The 24,260-nt window shown below is 38.4% G+C and overlaps 2 protein-coding genes across 3 annotated transcripts in view; one reads left to right on the top strand and one right to left on the bottom strand.

Moving 5' to 3' along the window:
* Positions 1–24,260, top strand: part of LOC139952087 (nuclear receptor-binding protein-like) — a 90,229-nt gene that overhangs the window by 39,851 nt on the left and 26,118 nt on the right. Inside the window, exons 10-14 of one of the 2 annotated variants that reach the window (XR_011787867.1) lie at positions 745–795; positions 1,279–1,459; positions 1,838–1,901; positions 2,723–2,778; positions 2,932–16,344. Coding sequence is in view for 1 of the 2 variants with exons in the window: in XM_071951040.1 (XP_071807141.1) it covers positions 745–795; positions 1,279–1,459; positions 1,838–1,901; positions 2,723–2,778; positions 2,932–3,024 (445 nt within the window). In the remaining variant the exon portion in view is untranslated. Of the gene's footprint in view, positions 1–744; positions 796–1,278; positions 1,460–1,837; positions 1,902–2,722; positions 2,779–2,931; positions 16,377–24,260 lie in introns of those variants that run through there. The other variant, XM_071951040.1, reaches the window with a different exon arrangement.
* Positions 18,537–23,325, bottom strand: LOC139952311 (uncharacterized). Its single transcript, XM_071951402.1, has 2 exons — positions 23,182–23,325; positions 18,537–22,304 (listed from the first exon to the last, which is right to left on the bottom strand). The coding sequence occupies exon 2, from the start codon at positions 22,288–22,290 to the stop codon at positions 20,491–20,493; it is 1,800 nt and encodes a 599-aa protein (XP_071807503.1). The 5' UTR covers positions 22,291–22,304; positions 23,182–23,325; the 3' UTR covers positions 18,537–20,490.

Genomic DNA, 24,260 nt, shown 5'->3' with positions numbered 1-24,260 from the left:
TCGGATGGATTCGTGGGAGAGTGCTCGTGGGGGCCAGCGGCACTCCATGCCCCCTGACCATGCTGTGAAGACACGGTCCATTATTAAAGTATGACTGAGGAGGCTGGCGGGGCTCTGGCCCAGCTGCCTTGGGGGCCTGGCACAGGGCCCCTGACTTGGTGCAAGCCATGCTCCTATGAAATTTACAGACTGAACTTAATTTCCAAATTCAAACACAAGAAAGTGTACAATATACAGAGAGATTGAAGGTGTAAATACATAACACAGAGGAAAAGATAAATTCAAAAAGCTAAGAAGTGGAGGGGTCCATTAAAAGCACTGCTTGTCCAGTATGGGTCCCCTATGTAGGGTGTGTTCGATTAGCTTCCCTGGGTCGACCCTGCGATGCTCATTCGGGTGAGCCCCTGACAAGAGCTAATCGAAAGATCACTCGCACTCTCGTGGTGACGTCGTGCCCTTGGGTCGCCCCAAGTGACCCACAAGCAGGGCACTTGGGGCTGACCCGGGTGAGCCCCTGTAATGACGTCAAAGCTATTTGAACGTACCGGGGGCAGACTGGGGTCAACCTTGGAAGCTAATCGAACACACCCATTACGTTGGTTGTAGCTGGGGTACGCCGAAGATGTGAAGGAACCAACTACAATCAACAGAAAAAACGGGGTTCAATGGGCTGTATGGTTTTTACAAATATTTGTTTGGGGTAAATTTAAATGAAGTTGTTTTATGAACTGTTTAATTTGACAGAGTATCCCAGGTTCCAGCCCTCGAGATCGAGAAGTTTATCGAGGAAGTCAAGTAAGTCAGTAATACCTAGATTGAAACCATAGAGCTGCTTAAACGCATAAATTGCTGTGCTTACCAGAATTTGGTTACCAGCCAAAATATCAAGTCATATGTACAATTTGGACTGGTGTCCTGCTCATTTCTGCTAAGCAGACAAATGTTAAGCAAGTGTTTCTTATTTGCGTAGTAAGAAATGGCGTCTATAAGTGTTTCTCTTTTGCGTATTTAAAAACGGCGTCTATAAGTGTGTCACTTTTGCGTATTATGAAACGGCGCCTATAAGTGTTTTTCTTTTGCGTGTTTAGAAGTGTTTCCCTTTTGCGTTTTCAGAAACGGTGTCTATAAGTGTTTCGCTTTTGCATATTTAGAAACGGTGTCTATGAGTGTTTCGCTGTTGCGAATTTAAAAACTGCGTCTATAAGTGTTTCTCTTAGAACTGTTTCTCTTTTCGTGTTCAGAAAAGGTGCTATAAGTGTTTCTATTTTGCGTTTTCAGAAACGGCGTCTATCCTTTAACGGCGTACGCTCTGCCAGAGCATCCAGCCAAGACACGCCCTCAGACGCCAGAGACGGCGGAGTCAGTGAAGAGCACTACCCCTGAACCAGTAGAGGTGGAGAGTAGGGCTATCTTAAGGATGCAGTGTGAAACCAAGGAGGAGGAAGAAGGCAAAGTTAAAGTAAGAAAGGACAAAAGTTTTTTTTTTTTTTTTCTGTTTTGATTGCCATTTTCGTTTTTTTTATATAAATGAATCCAGCGTTCAAGGTTTTTTATAAACTGTATGTAACCAAATGGAGAAATGCATCCAGCTCAAAACTCTTCTGTATGTTTTTAAATGTTTGAATGGCATTGCTCCACCATATCTCTCTGGTATTTTTCATCTTCATCATAGTCACCGTCAAGGACTCCTTTCTTCTGATAAAACTCGGCTTAACACCAGATTAACTGAAGAAATAGAGTTGACATTTTGTGAAATTATGTTCAGTTTGTTCAACATCTACAATTGCAGACAAATGATAGCCATGAGAAATAATAATTGTATACTTTTCTTTCCCAGTTGGAGCTACTACTACGGATGGATGATAAAATGAACCGGCAGCTGAGCTGTGAAATTGGATTAGGTATGTAAAGAACTTGTAGTTGATGAAGATTTGGGCGGTCAGGTTGGCGCAGTGGTATCTTTCCTTGCCTTCCACCTCCAGGATTCCGGTTCGAATCCCACTTAAGGCACCATGTGGATTTTCAGTCCCTACTTGACTGCGTGGGTTTTCCGTGGAAGATTTCTCTGGGGTTTTCATCCCCACTTCTAAAACTGAAACTTCCTCCCTTGTCTTCTCTCCAGTGGCTTCTTGTCTTGCATAGTCATTAATGAAATGAAAAATTGAAACTAGTTGTCCAAAGACATGTACTGTGTCAGCAGTACTCGGACAGTTAGATTTGTAATAAAGAGATGAGAAATTTCAGACTTTCATCTGAGATCTGACGTTTCTATCTGCCTGTTAGTTTCTTCAGATGTAAAGAAATCATTCTCTTTGATAAACTGCTCTGGGGCTGAGGATGCTATACCCAGAAGCTCCTTGGAACCTATCATTTCAGGGGTCATCAAAAGGTGGAAATGCCATTATTTAAAGGGCTACAAACATGCCTCGAAATTGCATGGTTTTCCTTTTACTTTGCGAACCAACACGGTCAACAATTTCTTGGACACAAAAACTCGACTCCACAAAAGGGCATGCATCTTTCTTACCATATGCATTTTATAACAAAGGGTTTCAAATGCTTTTCATGGAACAACTCGCCCGATCCGAGGCATTGTGTCCCTTTAAGCAGATTTCCTGACATGTTTACCCTTGCTTCAAACCTTTTTGTCAGCAACGACTCTCACCCGTGAAATGTGCTGTTGATTTTTCTAAAGTTTGTTTTTATGCTCTCTTAATTTCAGAGGACAGCCCATGGGGTCTGGCAAACGAGCTGGTAGAATATGGTTTCATCAATGATGTAAGTTTTCTTACAACCACTAGAAACATTCAGAAGAATTATCTAAAAAGACTTTAGGCCTGAAGCCTTTTATAGGCATCTAAAATGCACACAAATTTATGGTGAAGAAGCACATGTCTCTCACGACCACCCCCTTTTCCCTTTTTTCCCCAGACCGATAGGATACGAGTTGCCGCCCTTATAGAAGAGAAGCTAAACATCCCAACCAACCAGTCCAGCGGACTTCCAGTCAGTGTCAACTCGTAGCAAGAACTCAACCCCTCCAACATGGGAAAGCAGAGTGTGATCAATGCAATTGAAAATGCGTCCCGTCGCCACGCGTACGGTGGCACATTTTTTGTACATGTTTAGAAGATAGCGTCACAGTAGTTGTACAATTGTCCAAGGTTTCTTAATAACTCTACTCAGTAGATGTGAAACAATAAGAAGAATGTTTTAATTCTGACGTTGTTAAGAATTTACACAAGGAATTTCTTTACTCTATCTTAATCCAACAGCACATGATAGCCTAACCAGGCATGATATTCTTCCTACTTAAAGGCAGTGGACACTATTGGGAATTACTCAAAATAATTATTGATTACGAGTAATGGGGAGAGGTTGATAGTATAAAACATTGTGAGAAACAGTTCCTGCTGAAGTGACGTAGTTTTCGAGAAAGAAGTAATTTTCCACGAATTTGATTTTGAGACATCACATTTAGAATTTGAGGTCACGAAATCAAGCATCTGAAAGCACACAACTTCGTGTGACCATGGTGCAACAAAGGGTGTTTTTTTCTTTCATTATTATCTCGCAACTTTGACGACTGATTGAGCTGAAATTTTCACAGGTTTGTTATCTTATGCATATGTTAAGATACACCAACTGTGAAGACTAGTCTTTGACAATTACCAATAGTGTCCTATGTCTTTAAGTCTGATATCCGATTTATTTGTTTTGCCCCCATGGAAAAATCACAAAACTGTGATTAAATTGCTTAGAAGTTTGTTAAAACTACTGTCTACTATATGAACAAGTTGATCAACCCTTGTGCTCAAAGTTCCTTCTTTTTTCCAAAGACCAAATATCATGCCCGAGGCAAACACGCATGCTTCTCAACCTTCAATTGATAAATGTTGGTTAAGCTTTGTGGTATAATACAATATTTTGGATCTCATTTTGGAGGACAAAATTGTGAAAGCTTGCTTTTTACAAAGTTGGTACCAGTTCATTTGTGCTGTAAAATATTTCCAACTGAAAAACTAAGGTACTGAACTCCAACACTCTGTTTCTTGATTTGATTTTCCCAAGTCAAAATGATGTGCGCACAACAAATTATTAACCATTGCACAGCAATTCCTCAGAAACCCGATTGTGTCATTTGAGCAAAGTTTCACAGTTTGAGGAAATTTTCAGTTTATCAAACTCGTCATTTGAGGAAAGTTTTACAGTTTATGAACAAAGTTTAATCCGTTTAACAACCAGTCACTGCAGTGATGTATTATACTTAAATGCCTTCAGACCTTTATCATGCTGTGGTCATAAGTGTCTAGTACCCCACTTTCAATAGACAGAGCTGTTGTAAGTCTCATGATAGAGACCAGACTATCTTTCCTTCCAGCCTCAGTTTAGTTACATTGGGTCAAATACAGGAAAAACAAGATGGCCGCACCATGATTAAGGTCATTCCATTACAATCACAATATCTTTTATATATATGCTGTTGGATTTTGATATATATAGTTTTCAGAGCAGTTCTTATGATAAGAAGTTGTCTCTTTTAAAGACAGTGGACCCTATTGGTAATTGTCAAAGACCAGTCTTCTCACTTGGTGTATCTAAACATATGCATAAAATAACAAGCCTGTGAAAACTTGAGCTCAATTGGTTGTTGAAATTGCGAGATATAATGAAAGAAAAAAAAACTTGGTCACACGAAGTTGTGTGCTTTCATGCTTGATTTTGTGACCTCAAATTCTAAATCTGAGGTCTCGAAATCACATTCGTGGAAAATCACTTCTTTCTCGAAAACTACATCGTTCAGAGGGAGCCGTTTCTCACATTGTTTTATACTACCAACCTCTCCCCATTACTTGTTACCAAGTGAGGTTTTATGCTAATAAGTATTTTGAGGAATTACCAATAGTGTCCACTGCCTTTATTGTACAACTTATTGTTAAATTTTTTTGTTTTGTTTTTTTTAATTCAATTCATCAGTATTAATGAAGAAGCCTTCAATTGCGTAGATCAAAAATTGTATATTGAATGTAAATCCCAATGTTATAGTTGGAATTCAATTCAACAACTCGCAGAAAAGCACATTTTATTGACAAAAGAAAACAAAATCCAAAATGCCTATCGTCCAATATGTTATTCATAAATGACTTCATCCTCAAGACGAGGCCTACCAATGCCCTCTACCATAGTTCTTCACTTTTTGAGACGAAGATACAGCATTGTGCTGAGATGTATCACCCAGGAGGTTCAAGCAGACTTCATGCTCCAGATCGAGGGGAGATTGAGGCCCATCAAGGCCCACTGTGGTAGTTGCTCACTCGTGGTCATGTAGGGAGTTTTTAAATCCTCTGAAGTATAACACCCAGGAGGTTCAGGGGCTTCATTCTCTAGCCCAAGGGGAGACCCAGGAAGTTTGGGGCCTTCATCCTCTAGACAAAGGGTAGATCAATGCCAATCAAGGCCCACTGTGGTAGTTGCTCACTCGCGGTCATGTAGGGAGTTTTTAAAATCCTCTGAAATGTAACACCCAGGAGGTTCAGGGGACTTCATCCTCTAGACCAAGGGGAGATCGATGCCCATCAAGGCCCACTGTGGTAGTTGCTCACTCGTGGTCATGTAGGGAGTTTTTAAATCCTCTGAAATGTAACGCCAGGAGGTTCAGGGGGCTTCATCCTCTAGACCAAGGGGAGACCCAGGCCCATGTCCCTAGTTCTTTATTCATGATGAGGTAGAGAGTCTGTAAATCCTCTGAAATGAAACACCCAGGAGGTTCAGGGGGCTTCATCCTCTAGACCAAGGGGAGACCCAGGAAGTTTGGGGGCTTCATTCTCTAAACCAAGGGGAGACCCAGGCCCACTCTCCTATCTTTATTTGTGGTGATGTAGAGAGTTTGGAAATCCTCTGAAATGTAACACCAACAAATTATTTGCCCAGTCGGGAAGAAATAATCCTCACATTACAAAAACTCTCGCCCAATGTTTTTTGCACTTCGACAAATAAAATGTGCTTAATGTTTATAGATTAACACTAGGAAATAAAAAAAAAAAACAGTACAAATGTAGCATGATTAAGCATTAAAAGCTTAATAAATATATTATAAATATAACAAGCTAAGAGTAATTTTTAGAAATTTGTTAATTAGTGTAAATAGTCAGAAGAGATTGTCTCGGTAGAAATTTCGTGTAAGACATTTTAGAGGATTGGGTGGTTTTACTCCGCAATGCCAAAAAGGGCCGAAGGGTCGGTTACAACAAACAACTTTTTGTCATACAATTTTTTGTTTAGCTCAGAAAATGCGCCGTATTTTTAACCGTGTGAGGGCCCTCTCAAACATATTTGTGTCACTTCCGGGGGTATATTCATTCATACCCAAAACAGTTATTAAAGACTGGAACACATTTCCACCACAGACATATCCATCATGGACAATAAGTCTTTTAAAGAAAACATTATAATCTAAAAGCAACTTAAAACCACGCCCCAACGAAAGTGACAGAGCGCCGATTAAAACTGTGTAGGACGAACCGCCTATACCCCCGGAAGTGATAAACATACTATTGAGAGCACCCTCATGTGGTCAAAAATACGGCGCATTGAGCGATTGTGTAATGAGTCTTCCTTATATGTAAGATATTTTCAATTTGATGATTTTTGTTTGTCAGTAAGCAACAATTTTGTAGCATCTGCGTTTAATAGATGTTGAATTTGCATCGGGGATAAAGAATATTAATTTGGTTTTACCCTAACACACACGGCAGTGTAAGGGTAAAACCAGATTAGTATCCGCATTATCGGAGAAGGTGAACATTTTATTTTTGTCATGTTTTCCCTTCTGCAAAAGATTTTTCCAGTTATGAACTTAAAAATCAATTTTGGGGAACTTATTTATTGGTATTCTGTTGGCACATATAAATATTATAGTGAGTGTTATGACCAAATGGGATTTGTACAATTACTAAAGATGGAGTTGTTTTGATTGAATTACGTGTACAAAGATACTAAACATTGTATTGTTTTTAATTGAACTTTTAGTTGCTCGTTATTCCATTAAGTCTGAAAGTTGGTTGTGTTAAACCGGTGCTCTGACATTGTACTCTGTAAATGCTAGGGAAGTATAACAGGCCCGGAATTTCATCTTTAAAAGGGCAAGGCCATTTTCATTTTGCAAAAGGAACTTGGATACCCAAGTGGGGTGTACTTTTGAGGTGCTGTTTTTGAGTGGAAGTTGCTTGATCTTTACTTTGGATACTCCATGGTAAAAACGTCTAGCGAATTTTGGAAACATGTTTCTAGATTAGGGGTAACAGTAGTCAGCTATAAAGCCTGCGAGCACAAAAACCTGCTTAGCACAACAAACTTTTGCTTAGCAAAAATAGGTTACCAGCCAGAACACCATACAGTTACCATTGCTGCGACTGGTACCTTGGCCATTTCTTGCTTAGCCATGAAATTTGCTAAGCAGAATTTTCTGCTGTCTTCACTGGTGATCGTATCATTTCTGCCAGGTTTAATATGTCAGAGTACCAACTTTCTTTTGCATGATTCCAGCAGTCACAAAAGCTGAACAAGTAAAAGTACTACGCCATAATCGGTTCAGGTTCACAAACAAATGTTGTGAATGTTTTTGTGCTTGGAGTTCTGCAAGATTGGACAAAATGTGAAATTTTGAGTCGTTACAAAATTGTAAATATCTTTTACACTATCTGGTCATTTTCCCTCCATTTAGTGGCATTAGTATTTTTCCGTTCTCACATCATTCCAGATTTGTGGTGCTATAGTGTCACCATTGCACTCTGTTTTTAAACTCAATTTTATATAATTTTAAACTGAGTGATACTGGAATGTTACTTTCTTTATAATGACATCAGTGTACCTTATGGGATCCTGTACCATGCAGTCTGTGTCAAGTTCCCTGTGTGTTATACCAATACAGCATACTGATTTCCATTTTACCAATGGGGGGTCCAGACTATACTTCTTTTCTGCCTATGGGTTTAAAGTCTTGTTCCTTATGTAACATATGAATGCATGTAAAATAGAAGGTGTACCATCTCTCTTGAATTTATGGCATTCATAAATGTACTAGTGAACTCCAGGAACAAGACTTATTTGAGTGGGTGCGTTCGATTAGCTTCCCTGGGTCAACCCTGCGGTGCTCACTGGGGTTAGCCCCTGATAAGAGCTAATTGAACATCACACTCGCCCTCTCATGGTAACGTCATGCACCTCAGGCCAGCCCCAAGTGACCCACTCCACAAGCAGGGCACTTGGGGCTGGGTTAGCCCCTGGACCTACTTCAAAGCTATTCGAACGCACCGGGTGCAGACCGGGTTGCCCTAGTAAAGCTAAGCGAACGCACCCATTGTAAATAGACATGGGTCCATCAGGATTTGATTCAATTCAAAGTGTATCTGAAATCTTGGTGGAAAAAAATATGACACTGTTCATTTGTCATTCAGTACATTTCTGGTTTTGATTCTTAACAAACAAAAATACGAGAACTAATGCGGTCTAACTCTTCGTTAATTTAGTTATAGAGATAGGGGGAATCTCAAACAGACTTACTGACAAGTTACTTTTTTGAAGCAAAATTAAGTCGGGAAAAATTAAGGTTCATGGAACTATGATAAGAGTGGATTCATTATTACTGTCACCATTTTCACATACTCTTCGGTTTTGGGTTTGTTTTTTTGTGCGTACAGAGGCTTAAGGGTTTACGATTTGTTGTCTTTTGGATTTTGATGAATTTTTTGCCCCCCAACATCGTTTTGTTGAATTTCATTGTGTATTGGCAACTGGCTCTTTGTTTTATATCATACTTGTACACGAACCTAATTTATGAGTTAATTATAGAGTGTTTTATACATTAACAAAAATAATTGAACAGATCTGTTAAATAATTGTACATAATTCAAAGCTCTGTATTGTTTAAATGTTATTGGTTAATAGTTAAACTTTTTTTCTGCACAGTTTATTTTTATTTTTGTTTTTCTTACCCGATGACTTGGGGCTAAAATGAGACTTTGAATAGCTACGCATTTTGAAAGTTGAATAAGCCTCCAATGGAGTAATTAATTGAGTACATTAGTATAGGCATATAATAAGAACACACAGAAGTACACTAATTAAGGAAAGGTTTATTTGAACTTTGGGGCCAAACATAACATGTGGTAGATAAATGTCTAGTTTTTATTGTTGGTCATTTTTTTGTGTAGCTCTAATACCTTTTATTATCTTTATATGAGTTCATGTATTCTTTAGTCCTCTTTTCCTAACCCGACTTTTAGAATACTCAGTCGTTTGAAATATTATATATCCACTTACAAGTAGACCAAGTATACTACTAGGATTTTGTTTTTAAGAAACACAAACATACTAGCATACAGAAAGAGACACTATTTAAGTCTGGCATTTTAAAGTATTTTCAAAATGCTGGTACCATTACTCAGTCTTTGAATCAATTAAAGGTACAATATTGTAATTTTGGCCATAATGCTCTTAACGCAACGCTTAGTCTTTGAATCGAGATAAAGATCGTGTTTGTAAAGTCCAAGTCACACCGGCTAATGAGAACAAAAATGATAGATATAAAAATGCACGCCCGCGATTGGTTGAAATGCTCCACGCAGAATACGCCCATGCACGTTCAACCAATCAAGGGCGTGCATTTTTATCGTTATCAGTTTCGTTCTCGTTATCGGGGCCTGTGTGAGTTGGCCGTAACGCTTAATGAACATTATTACTATTGTGCTTTAATTGTCTTTAAAGTAAAATAGGGTAGAGCATGTGGAATGTTGGCCGATACGGTTTTAACACTTACAGTCTTTGAATCAATATAAGGTATAGCATTTGTAATAGAGGCCGGAATGCTGTCACTGTCTGTGCATCAAGATAAAGTACAACATAGATAATATTTTATAATCTCTTTGGATCAAAATGAGGTATAGCAGGGGTAACAGTGTATATTTGGTTTTGCTATATATTCTACTACTGCGTAGTAGGTTTTGTTTTGGAATTCAATAGAATATAACAATAATAATAATAATAGTGGCAATTTATAATGCGCCATGTCTGTCTAAAAGACACTCCTGGCGCAGGAGAGATGCCGAAGCCAGATAGCGAAGAATATAGTCAAGCACACAAATAAGTTTTCAAATGGGTTTTGAAGCTGGAATATGTAGTGAGTTGTCGGAGTTTAGGGGGGAGTTCGTTCCATAGTGATGGGCCAGAGTGTGAGAAAGAGCGGGCTCCCCATGAATGGCGTGTTCGTGGAATGTTTAGAAGTTTGGTGGACGATGATCTGAGGTGCTTGGGTGGAGCATGAAGATGTAGCAGGTTCTGGATGTATGTTGGTGCTGTGCCCTGGAGAGACTGATACACAAGAAGGAGAATGTTGAAGTGGATGCGCTTTTGAACCGGGAGCCAGTGCAGGGCTTTGAGGATTGGAGTGATGTGTGTTGATCTTTTAGTAAGGGTGACAAGTCGAGCAAGAACATAATCTACTCAGCAAGTAGATTTAGACATGGTGTTACTGCAAACCAAATATACATTGATACCTCACCATGCCATATGCCTGAAATCACATAAGCAATGATAACATTAACAAACTGCTGCTATTATAATGCTGACGGTGTGTGCAGTAAAAGAATCTTAAACAAGTAACCAAAGTATTATCAAAACAGGCTGATTTACTCATGTCCCACTTACTATCTTACACTAAGTCGTAAGAAGCCCATACTGTTTTTGTGCGGTTGCACATTTCTGCATACCTCCAACTCTTCATCAAATACTTCGCAATTATTATACAAATATTTGTACATATAAAGTGCAGTATGTACTTTGATTGCTCTTTTGCCTCATAAAATTGTCATTGCGTTAAACTTGAAAAGTGCAATTTCTATGTTAGCTCTGTACCCCCTCTCTTGTTCTGATGTGGTTATATAATGTAATGCGCTTGGGTTTCTTGAAACGGCAATTCCAAGGTTCTGCTTACCAGAAGAAGAAAAAAACATACAATACCTATGCGGGACCCTCTTTAATCACCTGGTTGAAGGGGAGCAAGATATGGTGAAGTGTTTCTTGCACTTTGATCGGTGAACAAAGCTGTTTAAAGACAGTGGACACTATTGGTAATTACTCAAAATAATTATTAGCATAAAACCTTTCTTGGTGATGAGTAATGGGGAGAGGTTGACGGTATAAAACATTGTGAGAAACGGCTCCCTCTGAAGTGCCATAGTTTTCGAGAAAGAAGTAATTTCCCACGAATTTGATTTCGAGACCTCAGATTTAGAACTTGAGGTCTTGAAATCCACCATCTAAACGCACACAACTTCGTGTGACAAGGGTGTTTTTTCCTGTCATTATTATCTCGCAACTTCGATGACCGATTGAGCTCAAATTATTTTCACGGGTTAGTTATTTTATGCATATGTTGAGATACACCAACTGTGAAGGCTAGTCTTTGACAATACTAATAGTGTCCAGTGTCTTTAAACACTTAATGAGCACAAGATTGGACCTGCCTTTTCATGTATGCCATATTTTTGTTTCTTTCAAAGTGTAATTAGTGTAAATAGTGTATGCTCATAAGTTACCTCACCAAATTGTCTGCACCAATTGTTTTGTCACTTTATTCAGGCAGTATAAGAAGTTCCACTGTATATATTACATGTACTATCCACTTAATTACCCGGCTAGTCATTTGAAAGATGTGATGTATTTATTTAACAACAACTAATCTTAACTTTAAGTTCAGCACCTCCTTGGACACATAGATTTCAGGCCAGGGCCAAATTTCATAGAGCTGCTTAAAGCCTGGTTCATACTCCCTGCGAATGCGATGCGAGTTTGACGTCACAACTCTGTTGCTGAGCAGCATTTTCTGCTAAACATCTCTATGAAATTGGGCCATGGTCTTGTGTGCCAGAATTTCTTGGAAATATAACCTGTTTCACAGCGTTGTTAATTCTTCTCTGCAAGTAAATGTATCTATATTTGAATGTGTGATCAGTGTTGATTACAACACTGGTCAGCATAACTGATGATTATTCTCTTCTATGCACTTTTGCTTAATGTCAAATTTCACAAGTCTTATAACCACACATAATATCTGTAGCAAGTTATCAGCCGCCTCTTAAATGTTATTAAGTGTTTTTTCCCTAAATATTTTGCTTTGTTTTTGTAATCACTTTGTCTGCTCCAGCTGTCTGAGAGACAAAATGGCTCAATATCGGTCATTACTGAGAAGTTTTTAAAAGTTTGAAATGTTTGTGTTGCTCGATTTCTCTTGGCTTTCAGACGGGCTCATGTTTCGAAACATTTTTAACAGTTTAACTGAGTAACATCTCACTTCTTTTCTTTAACTTCATATTCTACTCAAAAGGTGGACCATAGAGCTCTATCACACTGCAGCCATCTTTGGTCAGGTCCCTGTGTACACAATGATGCTGATAGTTTGAGTTGAGTTATGGCTTTATCAGCCATTTTGAATCTGCATCTTTAACTCACTTCTTTTCTTTAACTTCATATTCTACTCAAAAGGTGGACCATAGAGCTCTATCACACTGCAGCCATCTTTGGTCAGGTCCCCTGTGTACACAATGATGCTGATAGTTTGAGTTTGAGTTTAAGTTTGAGTTGAGTTATGGCTTTATCAGCCATTTTGAATCTGCATCTTTATAGAAATGGTGTAAAGTCGTCATCTTTATGGGCATTAAACGTAATTTTTATGTGAAAATACTGTGTCGTGACAGAAGTTGTATCAAACTCCCTGCATGATTGGTTGGTGAACCAGTTGCACAATTGCCAAAGGAAAAACTTAATTTGCCTGTCATGCCTGTAAAGATGCTGTCTATAATCTATGGGGATGTAAAACTCATGCGGTTTAAAATGTAATCTAAGAATCTGATGGCTGTTGTATGTAAATTTATGTTAATTAGTTAATTAATTATCAGTATGAAATTCTTGTAAGATTAACTTGTACTGCTTATTACCATCCATTTTTATAAATCTGTTTCGCTGTGTCACTAAAATGTGCCTTTAATACGTTGGCCTTGCACGTGGTCTCCATGCTTTTTATGTGTTGTGGTTTTCCCACAGGATATCTAGTTTTGGTCGGCCATGATTTTTTCGTCTTTTTTTATTTAATGTACAAGTCAATGAGAATGAAAACGAGGCTTATGTTCAACAATGACTGGTGCCTTCTTGAATGTGTATGGTACTCAGTGTAAGAAGTCATGGATCCAAACAAGAATGGAGTGAGCTATTGTTGTAAATGATTTTAGGGATTGTGAATGTGCTGAGAACTATACGTATAATATTTGTACTGCAATGCTTTTGTAGTGACAGCAGCAGTGTTCAGTGTAATATAAATTGTTGGTGGGCGTTGCAGGGGTGGTTTGGGGAGCCTGTTGAGGTATGGTGGACACTATACGAGTGTACTGGGCCCAATTCCATGGCTCTGTTTACCGCTGAATTCTGCACTTACGATCACCATTTTCCGCTTACTTGCAAGTGCCGAATTTCTGCGCTAGCTGTGTAAGCCAAGAATGCCTAACATTAAGTGCACACGCCAAAATTCCAGTCTAACCTGTGAAATATGCTTGACATAAGCGCAGAATTTCTTGCTTCCGCAAGCGCCGATTCTTTGCTTATGGTAAGCAGTGCCATGAAATTGGGCCCTGTTTGGTTCAGGTGTATACAGACAAATTTACCCCGAACCCATTAGTGTTGTAGTATTGTGTCCACAATGTCTGAAAGGGCTTACATACAATCTTGATTAGGACACAAAAAAAGGATTTCTCAACAGAGGAAGATAGCTGAAAGCACATCATCTTTGTATGAATCTTAACCTTGCGAAATTTGGTCCATTTCACAAAGAGTTAGGACTAGTCCTAGGAGATATTAAAAACTAAGTTAGGATGAGTAACTCATCTTAAAGGCAGTGGACACTATTGGTAATTACTCAAAATAAATAACAGCTAAAAACCTCACTTGGTAATGAGTAATGGGGAGAGGTTGATAGTATAAAACATTGTGCGAAACGGCTCCCTCTGAAGTGACGGAGTTTTCGAGAAAGAAGTAATTTTCCACGAATTTGATTTTGAGACCTCAGATTTGGAATTTGAGGTCTTGAAATCAAGCATCTGAAAGCACACAACTTCGTGTGACAAGGATGTTTTTTCTTTCATTATTATCTCCCAACTTCGACGACCAATTGAGCTCAAATTGTCACAGGTTTGTTATTGTATGCATATGTTGAGATACACCAAGTGAGAGGACTGGTCTTTGACAATTACCAATAGTGTCCACTGGCTTTAACTCAAGATGAGAGACTAGTCTTAACTCTTTGTGAAATCCACCGCTGGACACTTTCCTCTAGCATCACCCTTTTTTGGCTACCCCCTTCTTCCACAAGTTGTTCACAAACACTATCGGGGTTGAACAAAGAAATTGACAAGAGCAGGATTTGAACCCATGACCTTGTGGTTATTACATGACATAACTTTATTGCTTTTAACCTTTTTCAGGCAATCTAATCTAATTCAGAGGTCTGGTTAACAACTTCAGTTTTGATAGAATATTTAAATTACCATCAGTTTGTCTTGTTCGACTGTATGTCTCTGTGGGGGAGGGTATGTTTATTGTCGCATGGCCCAATATTTTGGCCTAAATTGCAACCCAAAAATGACAGTCTCTCGATCTGTGTATCATAACATCTTTGTTCAGGGTGGCAGTCATCGGAAGCTAAGGGCCAGACACATTGCAGCGATAACGAAAAACGATAATGTTAATGATCATGTTAATGCATGTCCTTGATTGGTTGAATAAGCGTGCGCATATTCTGTATGGAGCAATTTAACCAAAAGAATGCATTCTCTTTGCGTCGTGATTTTTGTCGTTTTCACTATCGCTTTCGTTATGGCCCTTAATATTTAGTCATTTGCATTGTAAAAATAAGAAGTTGATGTACATGTGGGGCTTAATACGTTCTAATTAACAGCTTTTTTTGTGTTAATTATCACAAGTGCTATGTAAATTAATGATTACTTTGAATTCATGTACAATTTTTTTGATTTCACTCTTAAGCAATGATTAATTAATGTTAAAAAAGGTACACACAGTTTATTGTCTACTAATGAGCTGAAAGATGCAAATAAAATTTCCAAAAAGCTGAATAAAAATCCTGGATGTGTTGCTTCTTATTTGTTCAACTCTTTAAAGGCAGTGGACACTATTGGTAATTACTCAAAATAATTCTTAGCATAAAATCTTACTTGGTAACGAGTAATGGGGAGAGGTTGATAGTATAAAACGTTGTGAGAAACGGCTCCCTCTGAAGCAACGTAGTTTTTGAGAAAGTAATTTTCCATAAATTTGATTTCGAGACCTAAGAATTAGATTTTGAGGTCTCGAAACCAAGCATCTGAAAGCACACAACTTCGTGTGACAAGGGTTTTCTCTTTCATTATTGTCTAGCAACTTCGACAACCAATTGAGCTCAAATTTTCACAGGTTTGTTATTTTATGCATATGTTGAGATACACAAAGTGAGAAGACTGGTCTTTGACAATTACCAAGAGTCCAGTGTCTTTAAAATCATAATGCAAGAAAGTAATTTTCCAAGTTTCAAACCTCTCTTATTTGAGATGCTCTTGAAAATGTTGGCATCAGATTTAATAATGTGATCATCTATTTCAAAGGATCAGAAATTCTTCTTTATTCCCGACTTTTTTTCAATTCAAAATCACATTCTTGAAAAGTATAAAATAGGCCTATAGTATATAGTAACCTACAGATTATGTTCACGCTAATTTATTCATTTATTTATATTTTTATGCGAAACAATACACCTATCCATTTAGGCCCCGCCCACGGCGCACGTGTGAGCAAGAACACGTGAGAGCCTCGAAGACCGTTATCGAAGCCGCGGCATTGGCACTGGCTCTGGCTTAAATTCCGTCCCACAGGCCACCTAAACTACCGAGCCGAGGCAAGAGCCTGATTACAAGCCGTAGTTTCGAAAAGGGGCTTTGACAGGGAAAAGAGGCTGGCGCAACCTCGTATTCATGGTTTACTTTATTTCCAAGATGTCAACATCGTATACTGCTCGTTACACCCTGGGGACGAGTTTTGAGCTGGCTTACTACGCATGCGCTGTGGGGGTTTTCGGCACGACATTTAAAGAAAATGGCGTTTGGTAAAAATTGTGTGAAATTTTCGCAGACAAACATTTTTCGTTTTCAAGAGCCGAATTCAGGACACATTGGTTTAGGGAGCAGTTCAGAATATGAAACGGATATCCAGGAACATTGTCATCATAGTAAAGTTGTCACTGTGTAAAAGGTAAAGTTGTATTTTACTGTTGTTTGGGGTGGGGGGGGGGGGGGGGGGGGCTTGCCGTCCTTTTGTTTGACTTTGGAAAAAAAGAAGCTTGCATTGCGTGTGTAACAACGTCACGTGCGTTTTTCTGCATGGACTGAGCATGGTGCTATTTATAGCATGCTGCATAGGGAAGATACACTGTAGCTCCACGCACTGAGCGAGCATACCTCTATGGTCTGCTCCTTGACCTTGCTCTATGGTCTGCTGAGTGAGCGAGCAATACATGTTGAACATTTGTTAATTTGCCTTCTTATCATGAAATATCCCCTGTTGAGTGTTTTCACTAACTTTATTTTACTTTTTTAGGTTTGGGGAAAATGTAGGATAACTTTCCGTATGGCGCCACCACCTTTTCACTCATTTTTACAAAAAGGGATATATCAATCAGGTAAATTAGATACTATATTATTTTATTTCGAATGAAAAAGTGGTGGCGCCATACGGAAACTTTTCCAAAATGTAAAATATATTAATGATGGCATCAATCAATGATATTCTTGATATTTTTAAAACAATGTTTAAAACTTTAAAAACTGTTTTTATATAATATATATGAATGGATTTGAGTTGAGGAAAGGCCTACCAAATTTCTCAAGTTGAGAAATCAGAGATGCCAAGTCCAGAGGCCAGCTTTGCGTGAGATTTTTCAAAGCTCACCACCATCCCCACATTAGGCCTGGAAAATTATTTGAATATCCGGTTAATGGCGAATAGGTTTTCCTATCCGTAACCGCGAATGCCTTTTTTTTTCTTAACCGGATATCCGCATAGGGCGCGAATACCTATTTACAAACCAGATAAGTCTGTAATTACAACCGAGTAACCGGATATTCTTTAATATCCGAATATCCGCGGACGTCGGGCGACAACTGATGTGAATGTTTTGTCTGAATCCTTATGAAACTTCTATTAAGACAGCACAAAACAGCATAAATTAAGTATTTAACTATGCTCACCTCCGTGAAGAGTTAAAACAATGACATTTCTGACGTAATTTGTTCAAAGATTACAAAAGTTTTCCTTCACGTAGAGTCAATCACGATCAAAAGAAAAAGCAAATCGCCTTCTTTAAATTAGATCCGGTCATTTTTATGAATGAACCGAGTGACACTGTCTAAAACTAATACCAATCCGCCCATCAGATCTCATTCACAAACGAACAGCGCCCTCTAGCGGCAAAAAAAAATTAAATGTTTTATTTTTTTTATTTTTTTTAAATAGCGCCCTCTAGCGGTGAAAAAACTATTCGAATATCCGGTTAATTTCGGATAGTTGGCCAGCGGTATCCGAATAACAAAATTTCACTACTCGCCCAGCACTACCCCACATTGTAGATTGCGTTTTTTGTACACACGAGCGCGATTTGGCAATGCATTGTTCTATATTTTTTTTTTTTCCTGGTCTGGCCCCAATGCGTGAGAAAATGGTTGCTGTGCGTGTGAGCGTGAAACAGAGCCCAAATGCGTGAGTCTCACGCCTAATGCATGAGACTTGGTTGGTCTGAGAAATTGGTTTGTGACTTTTGAAATGAATACAAAATATGGGGAAAACTTTCCATATTATTATATCAAAAAAAATGTCTGCTCCACGCCACAATTTTCTCAACGATTTGTTTTTTTGTTTTTGTTTTTTTCACACCTGACTGAGGTCGGAGTGAGAATAAATTCTTCAATAAATCGATTGGATTTAATAGTAAAAGTGTCAAATAAATGGTTTTCTTAGATGACCAGTTTTAGAAAAGTCTTGTTTGGCTAAATCCAAAAATAAAAATTGTTTTACTATTCCCTCTTTTTGTGAAAAGATGTATTCGCTTGTCACCTTTCGCGTCCGAGATCTAGCTGAAAAAGGGCCTTTATCTTTTCACTTGAATTGAATATCATCTTTGTAAATTTAGTCCAGTCAGGTACTAGTCTTAAACTCTTAGCATTTTTAGGGGTTTACCCAAGGTTGTTGTACTGTACATGTAGCTAGGGCAAATTGGATGCCGGCTAATTTTGTCGATGGTGGGTGTACCCTAGTTAGTGTACCTTCTGCTTGTTTAATGTGAACAAGTTAGCACAGTATTTTCTTGTTTCGGTTTCAGAGTCGCAGTTCTAAGGGCAGTGGACCCCCCCCCCCCCCCCCCCAAAAAAAAAAAATAAAAATAAAAAATAAGAAATAGGCCTACCAGTTGATCTTCCCCGCCCGCATCCTTTTTGGGGGCTGAATCCTTTTTTAAAACTATTTATTTTTTTCAATTTAAAGCCATTGGACCCTTTCGGTACAGGAAAAAAAAAAAAAGTTCACAGATTTACAAATAATTTACAGGGTTTACAGAAGGTAATGGTGAAAGACTTCTCTTGAAATATTAGTCCATGAAATGCTTTACTTTTTGAGAAAACGGTAAAACAATATAAATTCTCGTTAACGAGAATTACGGATTTGTTATAAACACATGTCATGACACGGCGAAACGCGCGAAAACAGGAGTGGGTTTTCCCGTTATTTTCTCCCGACTCCGATGTCCGATTGAGCCTAAATTTCCACAGGATTGTTATTTTATATATAAGTTGTGATACACGAAGTGTGGGACTTGGACAATACTGTTTACCGAAAGTGTATAATGGCTTTAAAAAAAAAAAAAAAAAGTTAATTCATCTCTTTAGGATTTGCCTAGGGGCTTTTCCCGAATTTAACGTGATGCTCTCGAACACGTTGTGTAACCATCTGTTTCATAAAACAAAATATGTGAATGCCTACCAGCAAATCTTTTTAGTGTAATAATCTGATCCCGGGTCCTCATGCAACACATAGATATAAAATAAGTTTGCGGTGGATTCAAACTGAAGAATTGGGGGGCCTGTTTAGGAAAAGTTTCCGTATGGCCCCACCACTTTTTCATTCGATATGAAATAATATAGTATCTAATTTACCTCAATGAGATATCCCTTTTTGTAAAAAAAGGGTGAAAAAGTGGTGGCGCCATATGGAAAGTTATCCCCCTGTTTGATTTCAAATACTAAGCGGCCATCTTGGGAAAAAATTATAAAAAGGCCCTCTTTCTCCTTTTTTTGGAAAAATCCGAACGATCAACTCAAGTATTTTTTTTTTATTTGGCCAAACTTAATCTCGCATGCTGTTCGTTTGCTTCATTTTAATCTACATGTTTCTGTCTGTCTGAACTTGAGTTTGCAGAAATGTGACAGGAAAAACCGCCAAATTGCTGTCATCCTAAACTTAACCGTTTTAAAATCACAAACAAGTTTATCAACACAGGCATATACAATGTATGTAACTGTAAGTGAAATGTTCACAATACTTTTCCTTACTAATATTAACATTTACAAAAAGAATATATCCGCATTGACCAAATAACTTGACCATGAGCGTACTCATCAGTGATACACAACCTCCTAAGAACAAAATTTGATAGCATTCCATAGCATAAGTTTCAGGATGAAAATTGTATTGGTTTTTAAAACTGCAAAAAAATAGTTAATGGCCTGACATTCTGACCCTATTAGAGATCTTATTTTTAGCCTTTGAGAAAGACTCAAACAATCAGCTAATTCTCTTTTCTCATTTTTTTAAAGTGAACGAGAATGCTCCAACTTTTGTTGCAAGGCTTTGTGCTCACTGCTTTTCCATTTTCATCTTTGTGGGAACAGCTTTGGTACCATAAAAAAACAAAGTTGTCTGACATGTACAAGTTTCCTGTCAAGGTTTTGTCTTAAAGGCAGTGGACACTATTGGCAATTGTCAAAGACTAGCCTGCACAGTTGGTGTATCTCAACATATGCATAAAATAACTAACCTGTGAAAATTTGAGCTCAATCGGTCATCGAAGTTGCGAGATAATAATGAAAGAAAAAAACACCCTTGACACACGAAGTTGTGTGCGTTTAGATGGTTGATTTCGAGACCTCAAGTTCTAAACCTGAGGTCTCAAAATCAAATCATGGAAAATTACTTCTTTCTCAAAAACTATGGCACTTTTTTAGAGGGAGCCGTTTCTCACAATGTTTTATACCATCAACTTCTCCCCATTACTCGTCACCAGGAAAGGTTTTATGCAAATAATTATTTTGAGTAATTACCAATAGTGTCCACTGCCTTTAATTGAAGTTTTCAAATTACACGGTGACAGATACAAACTGATTCCTCTGTAGTCACTACCAGATCACCTGACGCCGTTAGCTTGATTCCATATGGACAGTTGGGTAGCTTGATGATAGGTCCGATGTAAGTGCCATCAGGACTGTACTGCTGGATCTCCCCTCCTGTTGGTGTCAACCTTGCATAACCAACAGCAACATAGATGTTGCCATCCTTGTCACAACAAACACCACGGGGCCACCTGGACTGATTGATATCAACTGAGAAGATGATGTCACCATTATAATTTACTGATACTATCTTCTTATCATCCCATTTGGTGTAGATGATTTGATGTTTGTGGAAAGTTAAGTATTGACCAATCCCTGGTGCAGGCAGTGTTGTGATGAGGGATCCATCTGGTCTGTGTAGAGAGATCCTGCTACTGGTATAACCTACTGCTATCAGATTGTTCCTGTCCACAGCAATGCATGACGGCCAACTGAATAACCCTTTGAACTGATGGAGGAACTGGTACTTTCTGTTGAATATCTTAATTGCTTCATGGTCTACACCAATCAGTTCATCATTCTTGTTTACGGTCACTCTGCTGGGATAATGAAGGTCTTTGATTGATGTTGTTTGTTGTGGGGTTGTTGTGCTTCCTGCTAAGATTACAATCAAGCCAGAACTTTCAAAATCAGCAACGACAATATCACTATTGGAATGAACAGCGATGTCGCATGGAGAAAACTGTTTCGTCTCTTTAGCTCTGTTCTTATAATTTGTTATTTCTTTTTTCAGTAACCATTTATTTTGTGTCAGTTTTGTCTGGGGTTCGCATATTGGCTGCGTAGCTGCAGCAGAGGCTGCTTCTTTTGGTTTTGTTGGGTCTTCTTCCGGTATCAGTCTTCCAAGTGATTGTTCATCATTTTCAAATTCCATGTAACTCAACCCATGGGGCACTTTAGTAGGTTGTATCGCTGTGTATTCGTTGATGTCGAGCAAGAGTTTCTCTATGAGATGTAGATTTTCATAGAAAGTCTCTTTTTCCATTAGTGGGATGACTTCATCTTTCATATTTTGTATTGTGGTTATTTCTTTCTTGTTTGTGAATTCTGCAATTTCCATTGTCTTGGCTCTGTCTTTGTGAATCTTATCCAAGTCTACCATCAGTTTCTGCTCCTCCTCTCTGATCCTTGCAACCTCCTTGGCAATCTCCTCATTAGCCTTCTTTGAGATCTTTGCTTTGGTAGCAGAAACCACAGAATCCAACCTCTTGCGAGAAATAGCTATGTCTTGTAAAGTAATCTTGAAATCACTGCTGTGTTGATCTAATTCTGCAAACAAAATATCAGCTTTCTTCTTGCAGTTGTCAACAGCCTCACTTAGTTCAATATAATCATGCATTCTGTGGTCCTTTGCAATGCAAGTTGTGCATATCAACTGTTTGCATGAGTCACAGTACATGATAACATCCTTGTCAGTATGCTTGCTACATTTAGAAACGGACCCCTGACTAGGTTGTTGAACTGCTTGTTGTTTAGTCTCATGCTGTTCTATTTCATCCAACAAAGAAATCAACTTAAAGTCTGCTCGCAGATCAGCAACACCTTTTTGAGTTTGTAACAAAGTTTGACTTCGACACAATGGGCATATTAGTGTTGGACTAGTTGTGTGAGTCTCTGCAAGGTGTTGAAGGCATTCCAGACAAAATGAATGAGAACACTCCAGCATCTTGGGCTCCTTGAAGCGGTCCGTGCAGATCTGGCATACAAGGAGTCTCTCTCTGATCTTTTCTATGAGTGGTTGATCTTCTACTCTTGAAGCCATCTTGACTTGGTAGCCTATAACAATGGAGAATAATAACAACAAAAATCACAACTTTAAATCACTTAATCTAGAATATCGTTGCGGCACCTGCTACTAAAGTATAGGATTTGAACTGCCTCTAGCTGGTCTAGTTGATAAGACACTGCTCTAGAAATGCAAGGGTTGTGGGTTCGAATCCCATCTGAGTAAAGCCTGTGGTTTGTTTTCACAGGACTCGGGGAAAGTACCGAGTATACATGTACAGTGCTTACACACATCGGTGTTATAGGGAAAACCCAAAATTAATATTCATTATCCCCGATGCAAATTTAATTTATAACATTAATCACATTACAGTCGACTCTCTTTAATACGAGATCGGAAGATATGAGATGCCGGTAAATATAAGGTATTTCACCGATCCCGAACTGTCCAATGTGTGTTTCTATATGTCTTTAAAAATATGGTTAACATGTAGCTTACCTGTCATAATCTGTCATGTGTTTTATTATGGAAACAATTATGAAGGATTTTGGATGATCACAAAGTCAGTGGAACATTTTCAGTAATATAAGTTTCTGGCACTAGTACTACATGTACATGTAAATAGCAGCAGCAGCTATTGATAGCCATAAGGATCCACTGTTAAATAGCTTACATTACATTGTATGGGCACAGGGTTGATCTTGTGTCATAGTAAGGCCTCAAGTGTGAATGCCTTTCATCAAGCACTTTTGCATAGTAAAATATTTTGACAAAATAGACTTTGTACACAGAGAATGCTTGAGTAGCAAATGGTAATTTTTTTTAGTAACAACCTTTGAGTAGCATTTTGCTTTGTTAATGCTTTCAAGGAAAATCCTTCACTGTGTTATGTTTTTAAACATGTTCTTAAAATATCTCAACACATACCGTTGTTGTTTGACTCTACTGCAATCTACTTGAACTGTAATTGAAGAAGTAATGGGGGATGAACACAGCTACATGTAGTTGAAACATGTATGATGTAGGATGGAAAGTTTCAGAAACACTTCCTCTATCCATAGCACTATATAACACTATTGCACATAACACACTGCCCCTTACGTCTGATCTGCTATCAGTGGAAATCCCCATTTCTTTATTTAGATCCCTGTGCGTACATTAAGCCAACACAGCAGTGATGTACGTACACTACCAATAGATTACTGCGCTGTGTGAAACACCATAGATGCAGACAGTAAACTCGATGACCTTGAACCTCAACCTTTAAACCTGGGGCGGGGGGGGGGGGGGGGGCCTGCTAAAAGCAGTTAGTTTGATGCAGGAAGTTAATCAATTGACTATCCTAGGATTTGAGGAGACTGTCATTTAACCACATGAATAATCCAGTTTATGTGACATTTACATGTAGTAGGATTTGAAACTTTGCATGGTGGATGATTATACTATAGGATATGGTGGATATACTATATATGGAAAGGTTTGCCGTTACACCATGTAATGACTATCTTTATGTAATGTAAAAAAAAAATTGGACTTCAGAAAACCCAATGGCTTAAAAAATACAACAGAAATGCTGACCTGGAATATCATCTCTGAGCGGGTCAAGCCATTTTCAATTTGCAAAGGGCACTAGCATTGGAACAAACTTTTTTGAAGGGGCAGCAAGGCCACTGAAACCAGGGGCAACAAGGGCCTTGGTCTCAGTGGCCCGGTTTAATTCCAGGGCCTGCAGTTATTAGGTTACAGTCTTTAAAAAATCCCTTTAAGAAGTGTTCCATCTGCTAAACAATTGATACTAATTTGAACAATCAATACTAAACCAAGATTCCTTCTTGTAAGGGTCGACTTGTTGTCAATAAGCGAATAAAGTAACCGTCTGGGGTGTTAATGAATAACATCCAAGCTGTACAATGTACTCCATTATCAGTATCTCACTGGCCAAATTCTAGTTAAAGCCATTGGACACTTTCGGCTTTCGGAACAGAAAAAAAAAGTTAAAAGTTCAC

This window comes from Asterias amurensis, chromosome 20 (assembly GCF_032118995.1).
Source record: "Asterias amurensis chromosome 20, ASM3211899v1".
NCBI lineage: Eukaryota > Metazoa > Echinodermata > Asteroidea > Forcipulatida > Asteriidae > Asterias > Asterias amurensis.
This window is presented reverse-complemented; position numbering and strand designations above follow the sequence as displayed.